Source organism: Caenorhabditis elegans, chromosome III, assembly GCF_000002985.6.
Source record: "Caenorhabditis elegans chromosome III".
Lineage (NCBI taxonomy): Eukaryota > Metazoa > Nematoda > Chromadorea > Rhabditida > Rhabditidae > Caenorhabditis > Caenorhabditis elegans.
In genome coordinates this window covers 5,635,205-5,658,858 of record NC_003281.10, presented here as the reverse complement: position 1 = coordinate 5,658,858, position 23,654 = coordinate 5,635,205, and the positions used below count along the sequence as shown (strand labels likewise).

The following is a 23,654-nucleotide window of genomic DNA, read 5'->3' as shown; positions in this document are numbered from 1 at the left end:
TATTTTAAAGGTGTTCTGGGAGGTTTATGAAAAAAATTTTAAGTAAGGAGTAGCACCCTAAAAGTTTTTCAGATCGAAATTTTTTAAAGGTGACATAACCTTACATGACAACAATTTTTGTCAATTCTCAGAAACTGTATTATTGATGAACAAAAAAAACGGTTTTTGGTTCAACAATTGTGGAACCTTTTCCGAGTTTTCGAGCTGAATTGGGAAAATCTGAAAGTTAGACAGTTGAAAGTTCCTGGAAACCTAAAATTTATAAATATTTACATTTACAAAACTTGTTGCTTAGAGCTTCATTTTCTAGAACTCACGGGTTGTAATGATGCAAGTTAATCTTCAATAATAATCTCAGGACGTACGCAATAAAGTATAAAATAAATAATAATTATTATTTATTGTTGCGTGCGCTCATAAACTATTTGGAATCAGAGAATCATTCTATACAGAGACATCTGGAAAAGATTGACGTCATTATTGCAAATTTTCAGAACCTTATAATTAAAAGAAAAATCTGAAAAATCGTTGGAAGCTCAGAATTGAATTAGATTTTGATTAAATTGTTATTCCTTTTTGTACAGATAATTTTATTACTTGCTAACACTGATCAAACATCTATTTTCCCATCCAACTTGTCGGTTTTTCCTTCAAAAACGCCTTTTCCTCTGTTGATATTCTATTTTCACATATATTCCCTCACAAAACCTCTTAAAAACTGCTTACGCTTCCAATCTTGAAACAATAAGACCGCCTGTAATGGAAAGGTGTCAAGTGATGATGAATCGGTGCACACAATTCTTTTTTCGGAAAGACTTGGCTTTGGGTTACTGACAAATGATTGATCATCTAATTAGGTCAGAGATATGAAGGGGTACAATGACTATGTTTGTTCTGTTTAGTGGTGGCTCGTTTTTTGCTCTTTTTAGAAAAAAACATTATTAGTTTGTATATCATATTACTTTTAATAGTCTTAAACACGCTTTGTAAATTTGTGGAAGAACATGGGAATTATGTACACTTTAATATTAATATTGATTGAATCTCTGTTGGTTTTCACAGTTTTGTGCCAACCTGGTAGGTATGCAGGAATTTGGCAGCGGGGTAATATATAATCCAAAAATTAGAAAATGTACCAACTTTTCAAATGTGAAAATTTGGCAGTAGGTATTTTGTATAAGCACATTTATAATAGTCCAACAATGACAAATAGCATAATTAAGTATTTCAAATACTTGTGAGATTGCAAATACTTGTGAGAAAAATTTCAGACAACGAACCCTTAAAATGTTCAAATACGAATAATTAAAATACATTTGAAAATTACAACTCGTAGAATTCCAGTTGTTCATTAAAAAAAAACAAATAGCATTTTTGGTCAACTTAGATAAATGAAAACTGAGTAAGTGACTCTTTTTGACTGTAACTTCAAAAATTGCAAACAATTTCTTGTTACATTTTATTTAATATGATATTCTAGCATAATAGGATTGATTTAAACATTTTCTCTATAGGGAAACTTTCTCTATATATTGTCGGTGCTCTAACTTGGCTAATGGGTCTCGGCACGATTTGTCCCATTTCTGTTGCATCAAGCTACAATTAGACAGTGCAGCCTGTTTCCCATTTCAATTTACTTTACTTTTACGAAAATCTCTACTTTTTCCAATACCTTCCATCATTTTAACGATCATCTTCTCCCTCTAAATAACATCTGGCACATATCCTCTCACTCTTTCTTCCCATAGGATAACTTCCGTCACCTATATCATCACACCCCCTTCTCTGCACAAACTCCACCCCCTCAACCATACAATACACATTTCTTATTTCAGTCAATTCATTCTTGGTCAGTCTTTTTACCATGTTCTTCTACAAAGTTCTCCTTGCTCTCGCAATTCTTTCCAAGTTGGCCTCGGCCACTGATCAATTCTGGGTGACTACTGTCATCACTGATTTCAAAGTTCGCCAGCAATGTTCTGACTTTTGGAATCAATCTCAGGCATGTCCTAGTCCATTGCTAAGAGTTTCCACAGATATCAACAGTCCAACTCAGTTTGCTACTCGTGCCTGGGATATCAATGAACTTCTGAACTCGGTTAGTTTTTTTTTAGTGAAATTTGTGAATTTTTGTGTCAACCGATCACTCTGATATTCCGCTTGCCTCTCTATGATTAAGATTTTACTTTAAAGGTTGTTCTGAAATTGATTGTACAATTTTTCAAAACTTTTGCACTTTTAAACACTTTGGTTTTTTATAGAAATTGAACATTATAAGTTTGGGACTTCTAGTTCTACAATAATTTTTTTAAAACAATTTTTCCAACTCAAAAATGTTTCTGTTTTTGACAAATTACAAGCAAATCTATGAAATTGGCACGCCACTAATAGTCAGGCCTTTCGTCTAGTTATTGACGGTTTTGGCATTTACTAAATAATATCGTCAGTTGGTAATACACCCACTTACACTTAGAGACATTTAATTTTGGCAAATTTCAACCATGTAAAACTTCTAATTTCTTTAGAAATTTCTTTATTTTTCAGACTGAAAAACCATCGTTCATCAGTCAATGGCATGGCTCAATCGAATCAGTTCGTGTCAGTGCTCAAATCGAAGGAAGTAATCCTTTGAATCCATTCGGTCTTGTCGCGAAATGTGACCAGGGATTTCATCCAAAAGTGATCTTCAATCAATCATCTACTGATGTTATGAATCGTCTTTCCACACGTGTCATTTTTATCACTTCCCAATGTTTCACTGCAAAGGTTTTGGTTAAAGTGGATACAGAATGCCCATACTGCCCGCCACCAACTACTATTGCTCCTGATGTAAGTTTTCATAAATCTATTTAAAAAGTTGAGAAACAGTGAGTGTGTTCGAACTAATATTCAACAAAGATTAAAAAATACTTAAATTGAACATTTTTCTGGATTTCAAAAAAAGTGTTTGGGCAAAATTGGAGAAACAATAATTTCCTATCTGCCTACCTTGTGCATACTGGTAAACCTTTTCTAAAAAAAACAGAGTCAATTTATAGCCCAAAATTGCTAAGATTCACAGAACAGGTAGGCAGAGAAATACGGTGTATAAGAAGACTGGCTCATATAATTGACGTGTAGTTTCTTTTATATTACTGAATGGATCAGATTAAAAAAATCTCCTTTCCAATAAAATCAATCCATAAATTTTCCCACAGCTGTCACCTTCACCCCATCTAACCTGATTCCTTTCTTACAGACATTCACCGCCAACAAATCATTCATCTTTTCGACACAACACCTCCTCATCGCCTGCCTCATTCTTCTCTGCCTAACCACTTTCTGCATCATCGTCTTCTTCATAACTCTCCGCCGACTCCGAAAACTTCGGATCTCTGATCCATCTCTGAAATCAGGAATGTCCCCAATTCACACCAACGCCACATTCATTTCGATTTCCGATGAGAAGCCAATTGTATCCAAATACATCGATTTCTTCTCTCTGATGCCTCCGATGATCGAATATGATGAATCTCATCTCACTGACAGTTTCACTGTTGCTCCAATGCCACGTCTAGGATCCCTTGTCTATGACTTTTTCCGCGCGGAGAGCTCGAATCAGCTTAATGTAAGCGTTAGTGACCCAGTTTTTGTGTAAATTTGTTCAAAAAGTTTGATATCTAGAATTTCGAGAAAATGTGATCTCAAGCGAGCCCTTATTCATCTAACTTAATATTTTGATTCTTCAATTGATATTTATTAATTTTCTTTTGTATTTTGTGATCTCTGTCTGGTGAATTTGATTCCTGTCTCCTCAACTTATTGTCCCTGTCATTTTTTAAATTATAATTTGTTGTAATGTTTTACTTTAATTAACATTTAATAAACTTTTTTTTACAATTAACTGTGGAACATAGAACTCATGCAACTGTATTCGGAAAGTTTCTTGCTCTTCGACGACTTCTTAATTTTCCGTTTAGAATTTATTTATTATTTTACACTCAATTTTGATATGAATTTATAAATGTTATGTAGACGTCGAAAGATTGAATTTTCCCGATATCTCACCACGCTGGCAATGGGTTACTGTAACTCGTTTCAATTTATGTGACCCTATTGCGTAATCTGTTTATATAGAAAATAATTGACAAATGTTTCAAAATTAGAATATGGTGCAATAGCGACAGTAAATTCACACGAGTTACAGTAACCCGTTATCAACGTGGCGAGACCTATTTTCAAGGATAGTATTTCGTAGTTTGCAGTTGGTAGTTTGTAGTTAGAAGCTGTCTTTTATCATGCTCATGGCAAACGATTTCATAATTTAAAATAGCTTTATAATAGGCACTTCTATTATCAGATGTCTAGAAACATGTAGCATTCAGGAAAAATTTTTGATTGAGATTTTGAATAAAAAAAGGAAAGAAATTAAAGCCGATATAAAATAAAATAACACAGGAGATGATGATGAAATTCAACTTTTTATAAATTCGTTGGAAAATGAGATCTAGAAAAGTTTTAATGGGACGTGTGTTGGGAAATGAATTGAACCCGGAAATATACTTCAATTAGAAAAAAAGTAAAAATTAAAATAATAAAACTATTGTCTAGCGGACTCGACTTTTGATTGCATTGCTTCGTCGACTTTTAGCGTTAAACCCGATAAATTCATCTCGATGCATTTGATTTCTGGACGATCAACTCTGAAAAATTTAAATTTTTAGCTTTCAATTGGCAATAGAGCGCACTTGCAAATAAAATTCAAATTTGAAAAATATATCCTAGCTCCACACCGGCGTCACTCAAAGTTCCTACGCCCCTCCCTCCCCGCACACAGATGATAAGAGACGGCGGAACCCGCGAGGTGTCGGGAGTCTAGTACAGAATAGCCTCGGCGCCGCACTTTTAATGCATCTACCTTACTCGAAATAACCCGTCGATGAAGACCACTAAATGACGAATCCTAATAGCCCAATGGGTTTCATTGCGGATATGAGGCATTTGTCTGAGCGGGCATATAAGGGGACTTTTAAAATGAGAAATTATTTTCATTGGTATTAAGAATAAAAATAAATGATGGAGTATTATGTAAACAACTTACTTTGTACTATTCAAGTTATTATTCGATGTAGCTGGTGGAGAGTTTGGTGGCGGTACATATGTCGGATCCTTCACTGAGCTGCTCTTCCTCCGATCCCTAATACTTGATTGCGCGCTCAACTTGTTTCTGAATTTTCCACTATAATCTCTAAAACGTTCCCAGTAAATTTTACCTGAATGGATTGCCAAACCGCTTGCGATGTCCCATAGCTTTCACCAGAATTAGAGTATCCAACCGTGGTATCACTCTGACGCAATTCTCGATTTCTTCCTCCGTTACAGTAACCAGATGACAATTCTCCTGTTCTGATGACATTGGTACGGTACCGTCACGTGTCACCCACGTGTGTACTTTCACTTCGTGCAACATTAATCGATGCCCGGGATCTTTTTTGAGCATTCCTAGAATAATGTCTTGCAGAGCTTCACTTAAAATTGGTGCTTCCGGGAAAACAATCGGATCGTTTTTGATTTTTTTGTGGAGGGCTATGATGTAATTATCAACGAATGGGACCTGAAAATCGTTATTTAAATCTCTACATATAACTTTGCAAACGAGAAGAAAAAACTCACAGTTCCAATTACAAACGCGTATAAAGTGATTCCTAATGACCAGATATCCTGTGCTCGACCCGAATAAAAATGATTTGCCCCTTCCGTCAATGCTTCTGGAGCCATGAAGGCAGGCGTACCGGCAGTTCCCGATAGAAATGCGTCGATTCCTTCAAATTCACAAGACACTCCGAAATCGGCAATCTGGAAGTTTTAAAATAAATAATTTGTTTTGTGTCCCAGGCGTTTGCCAACTGGAAGTCCATTTCGAAAGTTAACTCACTTTTACTTGACCTATATCGCTGAGCAGAAGGTTTGACGGCTTGATGTCTCGGTGCACAATTTTTTGATAATGCACTGAAAATTAAATAGATAGCTTGCTATTTTCGTCCAGGAAGCTTGTGAGGAAAATATTGGTACACTGTCGTTTCAATTTTTCTGGAGCTCAAACAAGAGTGAACCTATTAAATTTATTATTAGCGCAATACTTTCCGATGCGCTTTTAAACGATTGAAAGTGTACTCAATCGTGCTGAGACCCGACTTACAGTACTCTAATCCACATAATGTATCCCGAAAGTAGCTCCACGCCGTATCTTCATCTAAAGGTTTGTCCGTCGGAATTTCTAGAATTGAACCTTTTTCCACAAATTCAAATACCATATACAAATAGTTGTCATTTGGATCGTCAAGTACCTGAAATTTGGTATTTGATTACTGTATATTTGGTATTAACTCAGTGAAAATTTAAATTTTCTCTGAAAATTGTAATTTTTTAACAAGTGGTGAAGTTTTTCGCTTAACTAAAAATTAAATTTTACAAAATTCCAAAAATATCAAAACTTCGGTGTCATTTTTCAAAAAGCTTGTCTCTTGTTCATACCTCCACAAGCTTTACCACATTCGGATGTGACAATTTCTTTAAAATTGCAATTTCCTTTTGTACCAATTGCAAGGGATTCCTGAGCACAGACGGTGCCGCATTCTCCTTATTCCTTCGTGGTGGAGGCTGCCGAAAACATGCGAAATTCTTCAAGAGCTTCATTTTATCCAATACTTTCAATGCGTACAAGTTCTTGTCCTCCTCATTGTACGCAAGTTTAACAATTCCATATGAGCCCTGGAAGGAAAAAATTGTTGAAAAGTTTCAATTTTTTCAGAATTTGTTATTCGATTTTTTATTTTAAAATCCTTCAGTAAACGGGTTAGTAATCTAACCACCATCCAATCCAATCCAATACACCATCCAATTATAAAAACTTAGATTTCATTTGAATATCAAAATCTGACTAAAAAAAGTGGAAATTGTTTTTTGCAGTAACTAAAATCATCTACGCATAGAATTCTAAAACAATAACAAAACAGTTTAACTTAAAATCAATTAAAAAAACCGGCTCACCTGTCCAATTTCCTCCATTAGCCTATATTGATTGAGTTGTATGTAGCTTTCACTCCGCTGCTGTGAGACCGACTGAAATGTGTACATTTCTTGTAACGAACATAAAATTGAGAATATTTGTGAACACTTTCTTTCAGTTTTACGCGGGGCTTCATCCTCTCAATATCCCAACAAATTGACGTGTTTTGGCAACGTCCAATTGACGTGGATAAGGAGAAGAAATACGATGAAAAATAATGAAAAAGAGATTATCTATAGAGACCCTCATGTAAATACTACAGAAGTTTTGAAGAATATAAGTTGTTTAAAAACTAAAACACAAAACAATTTTTGAGAAGTTGTATGTTTTCTGAACATCAACGAGAACATTAAGAAACTTTTTGAATGGGATTAAAATTAGAATTGTTCATGTTTACAATCTGCCAAGATTGTATTATTTTTAACGTTTTAGAAACACTTTCGAAAAATTTTGAAACAATTTTTAAACGCTTAAAAAGGGAAGAATCTTCAGATTTAAGATTGGAAATTTGAGAAAATTAAAAGAAAAAATAAGCACCAGTTATATTTTTATTTAAATTTTAGAGCAATCTATAGAAAGATATAAAAATTAATGTTTTGGATTCGTTATATTTTTAAATGTATGCGGTTTAATTTTTTTTTTGTTCTAAACTTTTAGACAAAAATATCAAAAGTTTAAATAATTATTTGAGCGCCTATTTTGCCAATTTTTCAAAATTTTCAAATCCTGGAAATTTTTGGAAATGAAAAAACTTTCTAAAATTGAACTCTAATTTGAAAATTTTCTAACTTCTTTGGAATTTAACAAATTCCAAATATAAAAAAAACAGATTTTATGACACTATCGGTTTTTGCATAAAGCGTGCCTATCTAAAAGTGTGAGAGCCCCAAAAAAATGCTTCAAATGCTCGGAAAAGCAGAAAACGACTTCCGTTCTTACATGAACATGTTGCTTTTAGTGTAGGAGAGAGACTACTTAAAAGGATTAGTCTCCCCACCTAGTACATTTAGTTGTTTTTTTTTACTTTTAATTTCCGTATTAGATAAGGTCTCCCGACATGAGTCAGGTGATATGAAAGATTAAGACTTTTCCCCAAAGTTCAAAAACATCGTTTGAAATAATGGGAAAGATATCACAGTTTTTTAGTGTAAAATTGAAGCTTAATAAATATCACAGAACGAACTTTTTTAGAAGTGGAAAAATTTGGAATTTCTCTGAAACTAATAGCAAGTCCATGGTTTTTAAAATTGAAGTTTTCAAAATAAAATAAAAAACAAATTGGCAATGTGTTCTCAAAAAAAAGTGTAAACATTTTCGCAGAAAAAGTTCCGAAAATTGAAAAATCGTAACCTTAGAAATCTCAAAGCCTATTCTTCATATATCTGTCAACTGAACGAAAAATGAAGGAAAAAGGTTGTTTAGATTTTTTAGTTTTTCTTCATTTCTGCCACGTACACCATATGGTTTAATCTTGAGCGGCTTCTGTTTACATTTTTCATAAAAAATACATTTTTCTGTTGCACCAGTGATTATAATAAGGAAACTCTTAATAACAATGAGTCAGTGAAAAAATCAAATATCAAACAAATTAGCCATTCTTCAAAAATGAAATTTTTGCAAAATTCAAAAAAAAAAACAATTACTGTTTGAACAAAAAAGTTTTAAACTATAATTTTCGAATTTAATTTTTTTTTCCCAGCAAATTTTCAAAAAAATTCAATGAAAATGGGAGTTTGCATAATTTCTGAAAATTGGAAAAATTCTCAGGCAATTTCCAGATTTTTATTTTTAGAATTATTTTTTTTCAAAATAAAAGTTAAACTTAAGAAATTTTGCAACAAAAAACATTTTATTTTTGATCTCTGGCATACCGAAATTCAAAGTTTATTACGTCAGAAAATGTGAGAAAACTCGCGTTTTTCTTCTAGGCTACGTAGTTCTTTTTTTTTTTAAGCTACAGAAAACGGTAGTACACTCTTCTGAAAACACATTTGTATTTTTTTTTATGTAATTTGGAAAATATTAAATTTGTATGGTTATAGTTTTTAGGCTTTGACCAACATGCGAGAAGTGTTCTTCAAATGTTGCTGTTGCAGAATTAAGCAAAAAATTCGTTTAATCAAATAATTAAAACGACTTCATAATTGTGTTGAAATTAAAAAAAAAAACTTATAAATTAAGTTCAAAAAGTTCAATATAAAATTAACTATTTTAGACTGATTTTGGAAAAAAAATGTTTCGAAATTTATATTTTTCTGAAAAAGTTAAACATTTTTAAGGAAAGTTTTAAATGTTTTTATTTAAATTAGATCTTTCGATTTCCCGGAAAATCGAAAAATCAAAATATTCCCAGATAATTTTTTTCCAGAATATTTGTTTGTTTTTTTCATTTCCCTCAGAAATTAACACTTACCTTAACATATCTTGTCGGCCTGGATAAATTGGGTGACATTGTTGCAGCGAGCTGAAATGAATAAAAATGGATTGAAGTGGAAGGGTCCGCGGAGCTGCTGTCGCGGCTTTTGATATATCTCCCCTCACATTGCCATTTCGATTTATGCAACCTCGTAAAAAATGGGCAAAAAAGGGTTTGTGGAGGCGTCAGTTGCACTTTCAAGACTCCCATTACAGTAAGATTTTTACGATGCCTTCAGAAAATGACGGGTTTTCGAGGTTTAGTATATGGAACATGGCGTGGAATTTTGTGAAAATGAATTGATAATTTTAAGATGATACTATTTGTAGCTGAAAACATTTTTGTAGCTTGAAAGAGAGGGATGAGTTATTTCAGTTTTTACGAAACCAGAAAATAAGGAGAGCCGAAGATGAATAGTTACAAAGCAGCCGACATTTTAAGGGCTCGCGAAGTTTGAGAAGGGTTACCTCTAAACTGACGAAGCATCCAACACATCACGGGTGTGAAAGTTCAGGTTTTTTTTTGAAATCGAAATCTTATGCAATGTAAACTTAACATGAAAAATGTTTCAAAGTTTCGTTAATCGGAGGTTTGCAAAACAAAAATAAAATTTTATTTTTTATTTTTTAATTATTTTTAAAATAGCCTTCTAAGTTTTTGAAACTAACAGAAAGCAGCCAACAGATCCGATTCAAAATCACAAAAAGGTAACTGAAAGTTATAGTGAAAGTTGGTAGGAAAATCGGTGAATAATCAGCTTTCAAATTTCCAAATTATTGAAAACCTTTTTAGAAAATTAAAAATCCCAAATCAGATCACTAAAAAGAGATGCAGAAAGCGGAAGGAAAATCACCAGAATTGTTGCAAAGTGGTGAGAAGAAAAGAGGGACATTGTTACACCCAATGAGCACAAGTGGAGTAAAAGATAGAGAAATGGGAGGAGAAGAGGTTGATTTGAAATGACACCATTGAGATGAGTTGACTGAGAAAGAAAGAGCAACTGAGTACGGACACTTGGCTTTTATTGCAGATAAAATGTGAAGGTCCGGACGAGAAGGGGCTATGTGGCCTGCATGGTGCCTGCCTGCGTTTGTGCCTACCGATTTTCTTTTGCGCTCTAATTAGAACTTTTTGGGGTGGAATTGCAGTCCCGGAACGTGTCAGCTGCTCTAGGAAATCGTAGACAGTGTTAAATGTCAGAAGAACATCAATTCGCTATGACCACGTGAAAGTTGAACTTACAATTTTTGATTAACCCTATTCAAAAATAATTTCAATGCGAAAAAGTGTTCTTGAATTTCTTAGGAAGTTCCTCTTTTTTGCAAAGGTAAAATCAAAAGTCACACAAAAAGAATGTTCTATGCTTCATTTTTTCTCACACCTAAACAAAAATATAAAATAAAACGTAGGGGTACACGTAAGAGATGAATCTTCAAAAGTGATATGTAAGAAAAAAGTTCAAGTGGTCGGGAAATATGTGAGGAAAATTGAAGATTTTCGTCTTTTTCCCGATGATTTTTGGCTCAAACTAGGCGAAGCAGCCGACACTTTGCGATTGCGCACGACGTAGCAGCCGACAATTTCCGGAACGGCGACAACTGACTGCCGCTAAAAAAGCAACCGAAATCTCACAGGTGGGGATGATTATGATTATGATTAATTGCCCTAGGCTTGACAAAAGCAGCCGGGACTTTGCGATTGCACTTACATGCAACAATTAGCAAATTTGCTTTCTTGAGCAGCCGACACCGGCCGGGACCCCGTCCGACTCCGTCTAACCGGCCAAACAAGCAGTCGACACCTTGTGGGAAGATGAACTAGAGAAATTGATTGGAATGAAATCTCAAAATTCCATTGAAAAAAGGAACAGAACAAAAAGGTAAAAGGCGTTCTTCATTATGGAGCCAAGTGGGATGTGTCTGGCTAAAAAAGAAGTAAGAAGAAGATGAAGCTGAGAGCACTTACATCCGTTTTTTGAGGCTATGAGCATGCTCAAGAGAGGCGTGTGGGGCCGCTCAGTTCATTCGAAATGATACTCCCAGGGGAACAATTCACCCGCCATTATGAGCCGGCGACGAACTAATCCATGACAGTGGCCACAACAAATATTGGAGACATACGGAGATGACATTGAGACGGAGAAAAAAAGGATAGTGAAATCATAATCTATGACTAAATTTTAATAATTTCAAATTTGATTAGTTAAAGGTTTAATTTCAAATAAAAAGTTAGTATTACAGAAAAAATACGATCGCACAAAAATAAACAACGACGCAACGACACTCCGCTGTTTTTAAGCCCCGCCCACGATTTCATTTGCACTGCGACCGCCACATTTCAGTGCAAATGAAATCGTGGGCGGGGCTTAAAAACAGCGGAGTGTCGTTGCGTCGTTGTTTATTTTTGTGCGATCGTATTTTTTCTATAATAACCTGATTTATTTCTTCAAAAATTCATTAAAAAAAAAGATTATATGTAGATTTTTTAATCTCTAAAATTACTGTTTTAGAAAAATTTAAAGGTTCTATTTGGAACATTTTATTGTTTGGCAAAAAAACCTCCGACGATTAAGTTCCCTCAGACCTCAGAATATCCCATAAGTATCTAATATTAAGTGGGCTAAATCTTAAAATAGCTTTTCAAATTCCTGTATGAAATCATTTTAAAAGACTTTTTGGAAACGTAAATCCAAAAAAAAAACTAACTAAAAACAGAAATCAATACACCCTAAGCAGCTTTAACAAGGATTTTGAACTTTAAACGGTTGCTCCTTTAAAAAATCAACTTCCGAATGAAAACTAACTGTGATTAGAGCGCACTTGCATCATACGGGAAAACCTTTTCAAAAAGAAAGCCGCCTGAGCCAATAGAAGCTCAATCTAATCAGTTTTTGACTTTTTTACACATTATTAACGTCACAAGTGCGTGATACTTATCCCTAGAACCGGAATTTAATTTAGAGAACAAAAATCGACTGAAAGCTGGGCATTTCATTCTAAAATAAAAACTCTAATTGATCAAATAGAAGCACATCTGGCGGAGGATATTCTTATCACGTGGGAAGTGTTACTCTTGAGAATTCAAAAAAACATTGTTTTCAAAACATAGACATTTAACCCGGAAGAGTGTAAGTTAGGTGATGTCGCATATGGGATATAATTTTTGGTGGTGGCCGTGGCCGAAGAATCCACAATAAGCACGAAGCCCAAAAGCCCAAAAACGCTACTTGAGTACTTAACATTGAAAAATTTGACACGCGTGGGACCGGGGAGGCGTCGGCTGCTGAGGGCCTAGATAGTTTCTCTGTGCACCCACTCATGAAGTGTCGGCTGCTTGGTGAAATATGCTAGAAAAGGAAGAAAATTTGAAGTTTTGACTTAAAATCGATAGGACTTTAGTTAAGCAGTCTTGTTTTCAAAATAGTGATCATTTTCCGTTTATCACAAGATTTCGTTAGTTTAGTGGAACGTAAACATATTTTTATTTCGAATTTAAATACTTATTTTGAAAATCTGTCTTTGTTGGAATTTCTATTCATTAAAATAAACATAAAAAATGCCAACAAAAAACCAAAAAGTCCTATTCGTCCAGAAAAGCAATGTAAGTATAATAGGAAACAATTTTAATATACAAAAATAGAAATTCCCAAAGGGTAGAAATTTTATTGAAAAATTATGTAATCAACTGTCTAGATAATGAGAATGAACTGAGTATGGTAGTCTAGTTTGTTTTGTTCCAGAGATCAGGATTAATGTGGCTTAGGGAGGTTTTAGGTATGTATTATAAGTTGGAATTTTTAAAATGTGCAAGAAAGTACTTGAACAATAAAAAAAAATTAAAATCAATTAAAAATGATTTCTGAAATTTTTTCCACCAATTTTTTTGTCGGTTTTTAAAATTCTTATAAACCTTTATATTTTGAATTTTGAAAATTTTTTCTCAATTCTCGAAAATTAAGTCTAAAATTTTTTTCAGAAAATAAAGTTTAACTCTTTTCAAACAATTTTGCTCATTTTTTATAAATTATCTAATATTTATATTTTCAAAAAACTATATATTTCTTCTGTGATAAACCCTCTAAAAACTCACATTATTACTAGAATGAGGTCCGGCTTCATCATCTTCTTGCACGGCTCGAGCTCTCACAAGCCTCCGTACACCTGTTGTATCTGATTGTTGTCGAACCATTGAAGCTGCTGACAGTAGTGACCGCCTGTCAACAGTTCCAGTTGTTGTCATTGTGCTAACTGTTGAGGAGGGACCCGGCGAATCATCTGACGTGTCGCCCACCATCCTGAAAATATGAAAAAGTTTTCGAGAAGAGCATAGAAGGTGGGTCTGATGGCAATGAGCAGAGGATTTTGAAACGGATTTTCTAGAAAGTCTATAAGAAGCTTTTGGAGGAGGCTATTTGAGAAGAAAATAGCCGCCTCGTTTCGAGCATCTAACTAGAAACTACGAAAGTAAGAGTGAGTAGGAACGGTGGGAGTTTTCCAAAAAGTTTGTGTAGATTTACGAGATTGAGTGAAATTACGAGAGTTGTGAAGGGATACGAAGAGATTTGAATCCACGAATTTAATTATAATTAAAAAGGCTCTGTAGAACTATAATATAATCTGTATAAAAATATAATTTAAGTTAAAAAATAATATATAGCTTACAAAATAATCTAGGCCCATAAACCTATGTGATTTAGGTTAATTATGTAGATTTACTAAATTTATGTGCGATTGTAAAATTTGTGTAGATTTACGGGGTTGATCTACGAGACCGTTCATTGCCTATGCAAATCTACAATTTTTGTGTAGATTAATGAGAAATTTCGTAAATGTTACTAGAATTTTTAGAGTTACTAGATATTTAAAATAAGAAAAGTGAACACTTTAAATTTCGATATAAACCTTCAATTTTCAGAACTTCCAGCACAAAACATATTAATTTCGGGGTGTAGGTTATGCCGACAGGTGTATGCAAACCTGCAGACATTTAATTGCCAGTGTGGTAAAGAGTTCCGGAGATCTTAACTGGAGTCGAAAATTACAATGTAACTGGGACAATTTTTTGAGCTCTCTCTTGGAAAACTAGGTCATGTTAAGTTTAGGTCATCTTGAAGGCTGGTTTCTAGCTGTATTGCACAAGAGTCAGAGACCATGGTGATTCCAGGTAACTTTGGAAGTTTTAGTCCCATTAGGATTTCGAGGCTATTATGAAGACTTTGGATTGTGCAAAATTTCTAGGTCATCCTGAGAACCTGTGCAACTTGGTGGGAGACTTCTGGATAATTTCGGAAGGCTTCTATGTCACCATAAAAGTCTTTAATTAAAAAATTTACGAATTTCTAGGACATTTCGGATATTTTTTGGGGATTTTGAAATTGTTTCAGTCACCGTGAAGGTGGGTTAAAAAAAAATTTATGGCCTCCTAGATCGAACAAAGTTATTTTTAAAAAATCCAAATAGAGTTCACTAAGTTCTATAAATTGAATTTGACACAATGAGTAAAGAAAAGTTTTATTGCAGACATAGTTTAATATTTTTCGAAAAAATAGGGTGCTAATTGGCTAAATTGGGAATTTTAACCGGAGTGAGTACTAGACAGGAAAAGAATGGATATCTGAAAAGTGAAAATGAGTAAAAAAGACTCAGCTTCTTCTTTCCCTACAGCCGAATGAAAAAAAAACCCGATGGAGCTGGAGAAAGAGAGAGAGAGAAAAACTGGTGAATGAATGAATTAAATAGTGAATGAAACTGGCTCAGAAGCCGTCCCTCACATGCTATCCAGCGCAGAAGTACTCATAAATTATTCACAGACCCCCCGTCCGTACGGGGCATGCTCTTTTTAAAAGGGGATTGGAGCAGATGGACGGGCCTTTGATGCTTAAAATTTTCAGTTTTTTTGGTTGCCGAAAATTCACAAGGCTCACAAATTTGAACACATTTGTCAGTTTTGATGCAAAAAAAATGACGTGGTGAGGACGGAAATTCGATTTCAGGTAGTGTGAGTCAGTGAAGTGGAAGATAGAACATTTGGTATTTGGTTTTTAGAGTTGGGTTGCCACACGAGGATTGGACCCCAAAGCACGGGAACAAAAATCAACATCCGACAGCGCCACGGGGAACAAGTCGGAAAAATTCAGAAGCATCATATTTGACGCGCATTTGTCTACTTGTCTACCGTAGCCAACGAATTTGAATTTTTGCAAAAAAAAAATTAGGAATAAACTCAAATGTTTTCATCTAAAATAACCTAATAATCGTAGGAATTAAATATTATATACCCACATGCAGGTGAATTCACATCTGATGCATGTTTTTCAAGGACGGTGACATTCACATTATATTTACAATTTTTGTTCAGAATCTGAGATTAAGGTCAAATGTCTATAATCGGCTCCAAATAGTACGTGTGGGGTGGTGAAAGTGCATAACGAGTACGGAGACGGAGACGGAAAAAGGGAGACCTCGTGAGTTGAGAAGCGGAAAAGTCAGGTGTGCTCATAGGGCTCTGGGAGAGACTGATTAACTTTTGGAAATGGAAAATGACTTTTTGATTAGACTGGGTTAATCACACTCCAACCACTGCCACCGCTTGTGGAAGAGGAGTGGCGTCACACATCGGCCACCACCTCAAAGGAGATTCTGTCTTCAATTATCAATTATTAAAGTTAATAAAGGCATTCATGGGATATAAGTTTAATTATAAAAGAGAAAAGTTCCCGGAAAATTGTGGCTTTGCTATTTTGGTTTGAAATGTTACTACAAAATCAACCGCATCCGATAACTTTCAGCGTAAAAATTAAATAAAATCTTCAAAAATATTCAGATCAAAGTTGAAAAAATATGTAGCTCTGTTTGAAGGTTTTTTCTTATTTTTTGGGTAGTTGACAAATTGCGGTTTTGCTGGCATCGGCTAACGCCATTTTCTCAAAGTTAATAAAGAAATTTCGCCGAGAATAATTTTATAGTTACAAATACGAAATAGAGAGCAATGGAAGGCAAGAAAAAAGCCAATTCATCCGCATTTTTTTGTGTGTATATATGTGTGTCTTGTTTTATGTTGATTAGTTTTCTGGCTGACCGTTTTTTTTTCGCTGCCAAATTTTAGCCTTTTCTTTCTTCACCCCAATTTCTGCTATTGCTGCTGGTTTCATTGGTTATTCATTGAGTGCCGGCTGTCACAGTTATTTTTTGTATTCCGTCTCGGAAAATTTCGCGAAATTCAAAAGAGCTGTTCAATTGTACGAGAGGGGTACAAAAAATCTTTTGTAATTTAATTTAAGGGAGCATATAATGTATGAATGAATAAATTTAGAAGCTGAGAAAGAGCGAAAATTTTAAAAACACGAATGTCTTCGAAAAAAGTGTAGGTTACAAAAAAGTTGTTAACTAACAAAATGTTGAAAATACTATTTTCTCAGTAAAAACAGAAAATAGTAATTCAACAAAATACTGAAAAATACTATTTTAGTCACATGAAACTAAAATATTGATAAAAACCAAATTATAGCAATATTTGTAAAATAGAAAGGATATTACCAACTTCCGAGTACCTCCAACGCAGCATGTTAATTAAAAGTTTCTATATTGGGTCGAGGCTTTTCTAAATATCTTTCAGGAAAAAAGTGATATGATCATCATTAATTCATCATTAATTAAAATACCAAATAAATACAATGATGGAAGTTAAAAAATTGTCAATTACCAAAATGTGTAAATAAAATAATAAAACATTTATAGGTTAACAGATTTGAACTAAATCCAGAAATCCGGTGCAATACAGTGGCTTGATTCAAAATTTGGAGAAAAGTAAAACTATAACTTAAAAACTTAAAATTGACTGCAACTATGAAATTTGTTATTAATAAAAAGTTAAAAAATAATAATTTTTATATAATGTCAGTTGAATATTATATTTTTCCACAAATAATTTTGCAAAATATACCAAAAAACTAAAAGGAATTTCTCAACATTGGTGGAAGATATAAAAAAGTTATAAGCGGGGAAAATTTTTTTTACAGTTTAGCTGACTTTTTTGCAAAGCAAGATAAAATAGTTTGAATTCAAAATTTGAAATATAAATCTTAAAATGTAACGAATCTCCAAAAAGGGTAAGCTATAAAAATAATTTGCACTTTTCTAGCTGGAAGTTTTTTAATTGAAAATAGAGACTATAATAACTTAGAACTAGAAACTCTATTTATAAAGTTTCATATTAATAGGAAAAGGGGATATTATTAACTTCCGAGTACCACCAACGTCTGTTAATTGAAAGTTTAGTGAAACAGATAGGTGAAAAGCAGCGTCAGAATAAATGTGAAGGCGGGAGGAGGGGGTAAAATGACGATGACGTCGTTAAGACGTGAGAACTTTGTCTAATTATATGCAATAATATTTTATGCGAAGAAATAGTGATTTTTGATTAATATTTATTGAGAAATTAAGAGGTTCTAGGACTTTCTATAAGAAAAACAAGTGGAGAGGTCTAGGTGGTAGCCTAACTTTTTCGTCTATTTTTTCCATCTTAAGAGATAAAACTAGGCCACTAAATCAAAAATCAGGTCATGTGAATCAATTTTCCAGGAAGCTGGTTCCCACGAAAAAGAAGAACATCCGGAAGAACAATGGAACAAAGAAACCCAAAAAATTGCGGAAAAATAGGAAAAATCACGGGAAAAAGCACACAGCAAGAAAATGTTGTGCTAGAATAAAAATTAGGTCACCAACGGAAAAGTTAGACCATCAAGATCATAATGTGAAAGCAACAACTAGGCTCTCAATTATAAATTAGGACATTAAACTGCAAATGAAAAAAAAACGGGATAAAAGCTAGACCGCGAAAATATCTGAAAAAACTAGGCCACCTAATAAGAAAAGTAGCCCAAAATCATGAAGCTACATCCAATGAAAAGTTAGGTCACAAGAAAATAAAGCTAGGCCACAGAAATTCGTTCATTAGTATAACTAGACCACTAGTGTCACTCTTCAGGTTTTGAAAAATGGCGAGAAACATGAAATTAATGAAAAACTAGGCCATGGACATCAATTTTTAGATTTAACAATAAGAAAGAAAACAGGGGAATAATGAAATGAAATTATTGAAAAACAGGGGAAAATTGGTTGTAAAAAACTGGAATAAAACTGAAAAAAGTACAAAGCTTCCGGAGCCCGTTGGGCATTTGTTTCGTTTTCTGTCACATGTATGTGAGTGTATGTGTGTGTGCCCTGCCAATGACACTACTCTTTCACCAAAAAGGCAATTCGAATGGTGTAGAGAGAGAGAAAGAGAAAGAGAGAGAAAATGAAGAAGCTTGAAAACTTACTGGATGCTTAGAGAGCTCGAAAGAGACACAGACGACGTGAGACCAAAAGCTTGCTCTGGAACTCTCCGGTTAAGATGGAGAAGGAAAAGAAATGGGCAAAAAAATGAAGAAATTGTTGAGTTCCAGGAAACGACCTGTGTGAGAATTGCGTTTTTTTTTTGCTAAAAGTGAGCATTTAAGCTGAAGTTTTCAGTATTTGAGCTCAAGTATACCGAAAGTTGCCAAACCTTTTTTATATTCAAATTGCCAAAGATGTGAGGCTTGAAGGATGTGTTATTTCATGTTTATTTGTTAGAAATATCAATTTTCGGTATAAAATTTAATTTTTTAAATGTGTAACTTGATCCGGATCCACAGGTGAAAGTTCTATGGAAAAAAAACAATCCACGTCCATAAAAGGGGTGGAGCTTGTAAATATAACTGCTCCCCATTTTTAACCGTGAAGATTTTAACTTAATTCTAGTATGTAAACTTTTTCAATCTACCTATATTAAAAAGGAAAAATATGAGAACGTATTCAACGTCACACCCCACAAATGGAGGCGGAGTTAACTACTTGCTCCGCCCTTTTAATGGTTATTAAATTTTTAGATAAATTAATTTTCACAAATTCTTACAAACTCTTACAAAATAAAATTAGAAAAGAATTTTCACAATTGGGAAATTTCCAATCGTGTCCTTACAATTAGAATTGCTCTATGTAAGGCAATTAAAGACATACTGTATATTAGAGATTCTGTCAAATATTTTGTTTTGCATTTAAAAAATCTAGGAGATCATCCACCTCTCAGAGAACAATTTTCTGAAAAAAAAATTTCTCCAATTTCCGTGATTGGTATAAAATTTCGATGGGCATCACGTTTCGGCTATAAGCAATTGGGAAACACACACAAAAAAAGACAAATTGAAGTGGAAAATATATTGAAGGGGAAGAAGACACAAAATCATATTATATCTGAAGGATTTTAGTGGATTACCCTCACAAAAATGCCATGGGGGCTCTTTTTGTGCATTTTCTGTTCTGAGATAAATGCACTTTCCACGCGACAGGGGAAAGTTGTAGGAGCTCGGCATGGGGGGGGGGGGTGCCTGCTGACTGCCATACTGCTGGCCTGCTTCTGTGTAGGCACGGAAAACCATGCCAATGCGTGAAATCAAAAGAAATTGAATCTAATAGAAAGACAAATTCTATTTAGGAGCTCTAGATAAATTGGCACTACCTGTCTTTACAGCTTCATTTGCCTGAAAATATAGAAACCAACCAAACTAAATACGCTTTTCATTGTTTTCGATCAGTTTTTGGGGAAGCCATTGAAAAGAGATTAGCTATGTGGCAACTTTTAAAGGTACATGTATCTTTTGCATATTAGTTTTTCGCTAAAGAAAAATATTGGTGGCCGAGTTTTTTTTACGGTCACGCCCAAGAAGTTATTTGTTTTCAAGTTTTGCAGAATGGTTAACATGAAAGTTTGTCCACGAACCTTAGGAGATTCTGAGTCAAACCCGCCGCGAATTTTTATAAGTCTATGTAAATAGATTTTTCAGCAAGTTGTGAATGTTACTGACGATCGGGTAGTGGCGATGAGGTAAACCACACCCGTATGCATTCTTCTTAGAATTGTAGACGGTTTCACAATGTTCCATTTTAAAAAAATTCGGAAGTTCGATGACTTTTCTCTACATAACCACTCTCCCTCCGCTCATTTAAACATTTAAACTTCAATACAAAAATCAAATCTTAAGTGCTCTCACAGCCATTTCCAAAACGTTTTCAATTTGTTCTTAAGCTTGTCTTTAATCCAACACTAAGCCTGTTCAGGAAGAATTGATTCTATTTATTCTGACAAATAATTCAAACATTTTGCAGTTCCTTTTTTCGCAGAAGTTTAGTAAACAAATGAGGTGGGTTGTGAAAACAGAAAGCATGGCACCTAATAAATAAAAGAATGTTTTCCGGAGGTGTAAATGGCTAACTCATTTCTGCCTGCAGGTGGTAGGCATGACTACCGTTTAATATAATTACTTAAGTTTCTTTGGAGTAAGCTCATTTGTTTGATGTTTGCAGATTCACTATTTTTTAATGAACTAGCCTAAGATAAACTTGAACAGTACACAGGCGATTCGCGGTTTGTAAAATACGTAGGCCCATGTGTAGGTAGGCACGTGGCAGGCGTAGGCGCCTATGTGGAAAGATAAATTAAACATTAAACAAGTTAAACATGTCAAGAGATTATCCATTTAGAAAAGTTCAATAAGTCAAGAATGAAAATTTCGGCGGCTTTGGGATTAAATTTTACGTCATTTGACTAGCGCGGCAAGCCGCGCCAGCCCTTCGGGAATGGGGATGCCCGAAAAGGTAGCTTGCGCAGGTTCTCGGCTTCGCCTCGAACCTGTGTTGGGGTTATTCGAGATCTCCTTGAAATTTGGGATCGATAGCTCAAAGAACGAAGTCTCTATCACAACTATGAGCGGAGATATAGGCGATTGAAGTTTGAGGAGGGGCGGGCTCGCGTAGCAGGAAGGGGGAGGGGAGGAGAGGTGTGCAAGGTCCTGCACAGGCGTCGGCTGCTGTGAAAGAGGAGGTGCGCGCACGCAGAATGTGTGGCGGCGCGCGCGCCATGGACAAGTGGTAGAGGGTTGGTCTGTGGGGCAGCTGGGTGGGTGCCCCCTGGGTTCGACCCCACAGAGGGTAAAATATTTTTGTATGTTTTCTGCTTGCACTCTATGATTGATTCGTACTGTTTTTACTGTTTTAAAGCTATTTTTTGTTTCCTTGCACTACACAATTTAGATTCAGAGCGCCTGCGGCGCTCTGACCCGGCAGTTAAAGCCTACTGGCATAGCAGGCCTTCGGCCTGCTCTGCCTATAATTTAAATTCAGCGCGCCTGCGGCGCTCTGACCCGGCAGTTAAAGCTTACTGGCATAGCAGGCCTACGGACTGCTCTGCCTATAATTTAGATTCTTGCAGGAAGAAAGGTGGATATTATAGACTGTTTTACAGCCCATTGGGACCTCTTACCAAAACAAATGTGGCGTTGTTTTCCCTTTAAGAGATATGTCATAAAATATAAATATCTGATCCTGTAACAGTAATTAGAGACAATATTTACAGCCTCCCTATGCATCGCTGGAGACTCTGTGGAGAGGAAGGAGGAAAGAGGGGGCGGGCGGGCATTGCTAAAACTTGAAAACGCCGTAACTCAGCTCATAATAGGAATTGGAAAAAGAAAAGTATATATTTGAAATCAGCGTTAAAAGTAGAATATCATAGCATTTGAAAATTTAAAAATTGGTCACGAATGAACTTTTCAGCTTCCTGAGCAAGGCTTGAAGCCTTCAACTTCAGGAACGGGGCTCGAGGAACTCATGGCCAAAAACTTTTGGTTTGTCTCGCTTCTCATAGCAAAAATAATAAGATTTAGGGCATAAAATTCACATTTCAGTAAAAAACTGGTCCAGGAAAAGAGGGAAATTGAAATTTCGAGGTCAAAAATTAAATGTTCTAAAATCGTTGAAAATGATCGTAGAGAGCTGTACTTTCAGCATCCATTCGGTATTTATGTACTAATTACGAATTTAACATAAAATCCCATTCAGTAGTGGAAAAATTTTTATTTTTAAGGCAAAAACGTCATTTTTTTGACAACATTTTTTCTGCCTCGATTTTCAGAATGAAAATCGAACTTTTTTGGAATAAATTTTACTTTAAAATGTAGCCAGAAGCTTACTCTACAATACTTTCACCTCAAAACCCAAGATTTGTGAAAGAGAACAGCGAACGAAGCGGTGGTTTGAGGATTGCACCCAAAAAAACACACCAAGGGGGAGATGCGGCGGGTGAAAGAGCGCGCACCACGGTTTGGAGCTCAATAAAAGAGGTTTAAAGTGCTCAGATCGAAATGATTTTTAGGTGAACAGACGCGCCTCGTCGAGTTGTATATATGCCTAAAAAATCTCGTGAAATAACAAAAATAGCAAAAAAATGTCCGAAATGGGACATTTTCGGACATTTGCGAAGGAACCTTATTTTGCAAAAACGACTACCCGTGGCACACACGCGATTTAAGAGAGAAAATGCAGATTCATTTTTGTTTCGTCGGATCAAATTTTGTAAGATCATGAGAAAAGTACAATAATCGTTGAAAATAGTTTTATTCAAAATTTCTCGGAAATCGAGTATTTTTTCTTCAAAAAAATATTTTCGGTAACTGAATCAGTAAACAAACTAAATTGAATATTTCCGATTAACGGCAATTGAAAAAATGTGTACTTTATTACCGGTTTTTGAAATTTTCCCATTTGAAATATTTTGTATTTCGGAAGTTTTTTTCACTTGGCAATTTGGAAATTAGTATTTTTAGGATTCCAAGTTTAACGATGTCCCATTTTCAATAAGCCTATTGTATCCTTTTTTAAAGAAGATGGTCGCTACCCGAGCTACGACCAAGTAGGGTCGTCTAGTAGGCACAGAAGTAGGCAGAAAAATATAAAAAAACTCACCACTCATTCCATTGTCTGAGATGAGAAATTACGTTTTCCGGGATGCTTGGGATCGTCAAAGAGTATCGTGCGAACGTGTTTTTCATTTTTTTTTTTCTGAAAAAAAAAATGTTTGAGGTATTTTTTAAATGCGAAGAAAAAACTGATTTATTGAGAAAAGTCGATGGAAAATATGAAATGCGTTCTTTGGGATTTGTGGCTGGAATCTCAAAACATAAGGTTTATTTTTACTGCTTGTTATTTGAAGAAAAAAAATCGTAACTTTGGTTCTAAATTAGTTTTTGAAATTTTTTTATAGGATTAAAAAGATAAATCGGCTTTTTTTAACCTGGGAATGGTTTTCAAATTATTTTTTGTACTTAAAAATTTT

The 23,654-nt window shown here is 34.7% G+C and overlaps 2 protein-coding genes and 2 non-coding genes across 5 annotated transcripts; 3 read left to right on the top strand and 1 right to left on the bottom strand.

The window, feature by feature from the left end:
- The first annotated feature begins 1,817 nt into the window (after nt 1-1,817).
- sdz-21 (C2 domain-containing protein) lies at nt 1,818-3,883 on the top strand. The gene is made up of 3 exons (NM_065814.5): nt 1,818-2,098; nt 2,545-2,829; nt 3,239-3,883. The coding sequence occupies exons 1-3, from the start codon at nt 1,865-1,867 to the stop codon at nt 3,635-3,637; spliced, it is 918 nt and encodes a 305-aa protein (NP_498215.1). The 5' UTR covers nt 1,818-1,864; the 3' UTR covers nt 3,638-3,883.
- Nucleotides 3,884-4,294: 411 nt separating this feature from the next.
- On the bottom strand, nt 4,295-23,380 carry ckk-1 (Calcium/calmodulin-dependent protein kinase kinase). Of its 2 annotated transcripts, NM_001025982.5 has the most exons (11): nt 23,285-23,380; nt 13,554-13,758; nt 9,462-9,512; nt 7,030-7,101; nt 6,514-6,750; nt 6,179-6,326; nt 5,915-5,988; nt 5,653-5,835; nt 5,253-5,593; nt 5,081-5,206; nt 4,300-4,682 (listed from the first exon to the last, which is right to left on the bottom strand). In NM_001025982.5, exons 1-11 carry the CDS (start codon nt 23,368-23,370, stop codon nt 4,580-4,582), a joined length of 1,626 nt encoding a protein of 541 aa, NP_001021153.1. In that variant the 5' UTR covers nt 23,371-23,380; the 3' UTR covers nt 4,300-4,579. The 2 variants fall into 2 exon arrangements, with proteins under 2 accessions (NP_001021152.1, NP_001021153.1); NM_001025981.3 differs by lacking the exons at nt 9,462-9,512; nt 13,554-13,758; nt 23,285-23,380 and having other exon boundaries at nt 4,295-4,682; nt 7,030-7,316.
- C05H8.4 lies at nt 4,729-4,864 on the top strand. Its single transcript, NR_131435.1, has one exon. It is a non-coding gene; the product is annotated as an Unclassified non-coding RNA C05H8.4 (non-coding RNA).
- C05H8.3 lies at nt 4,891-4,993 on the top strand. Its single transcript, NR_003425.1, has one exon. It is a non-coding gene; the product is annotated as a small nucleolar RNA C05H8.3 (small nucleolar RNA).
- Nucleotides 23,381-23,654: the final 274 nt, after the last annotated feature.

What these genes read in the sequence shown, in the direction of transcription:
- sdz-21 (NM_065814.5), top strand. Translation starts at nt 1,865, where the DNA reads ATGTTCTTCTACAAAGTTCTCCTTGCTCTCGCAATTCTTTCCAAGTTG. An exon ending in TCAATGAACTTCTGAACTCG is followed by an intron (nt 2,099 to 2,544) that starts GTTAGTTTTTTT and finishes TTTATTTTTCAG; the next exon opens with ACTGAAAAACCATCGTTCAT. An exon ending in CAACTACTATTGCTCCTGAT is followed by an intron (nt 2,830 to 3,238) that starts GTAAGTTTTCAT and finishes CCTTTCTTACAG; the next exon opens with ACATTCACCGCCAACAAATC.
- ckk-1 (NM_001025982.5), bottom strand. Translation starts at nt 23,370, where the DNA reads ATGAAAAACACGTTCGCACGATACTCTTTGACGATCCCAAGCATCCCG. An exon ending in ATGTGGTAAAGCTTGTGGAG is followed by an intron (nt 6,327 to 6,513) that starts GTATGAACAAGA and finishes ACCAAATTTCAG; the next exon opens with GTACTTGACGATCCAAATGA. An exon ending in ACGCGTTTGTAATTGGAACT is followed by an intron (nt 5,594 to 5,652) that starts GTGAGTTTTTTC and finishes AACGATTTTCAG; the next exon opens with GTCCCATTCGTTGATAATTA.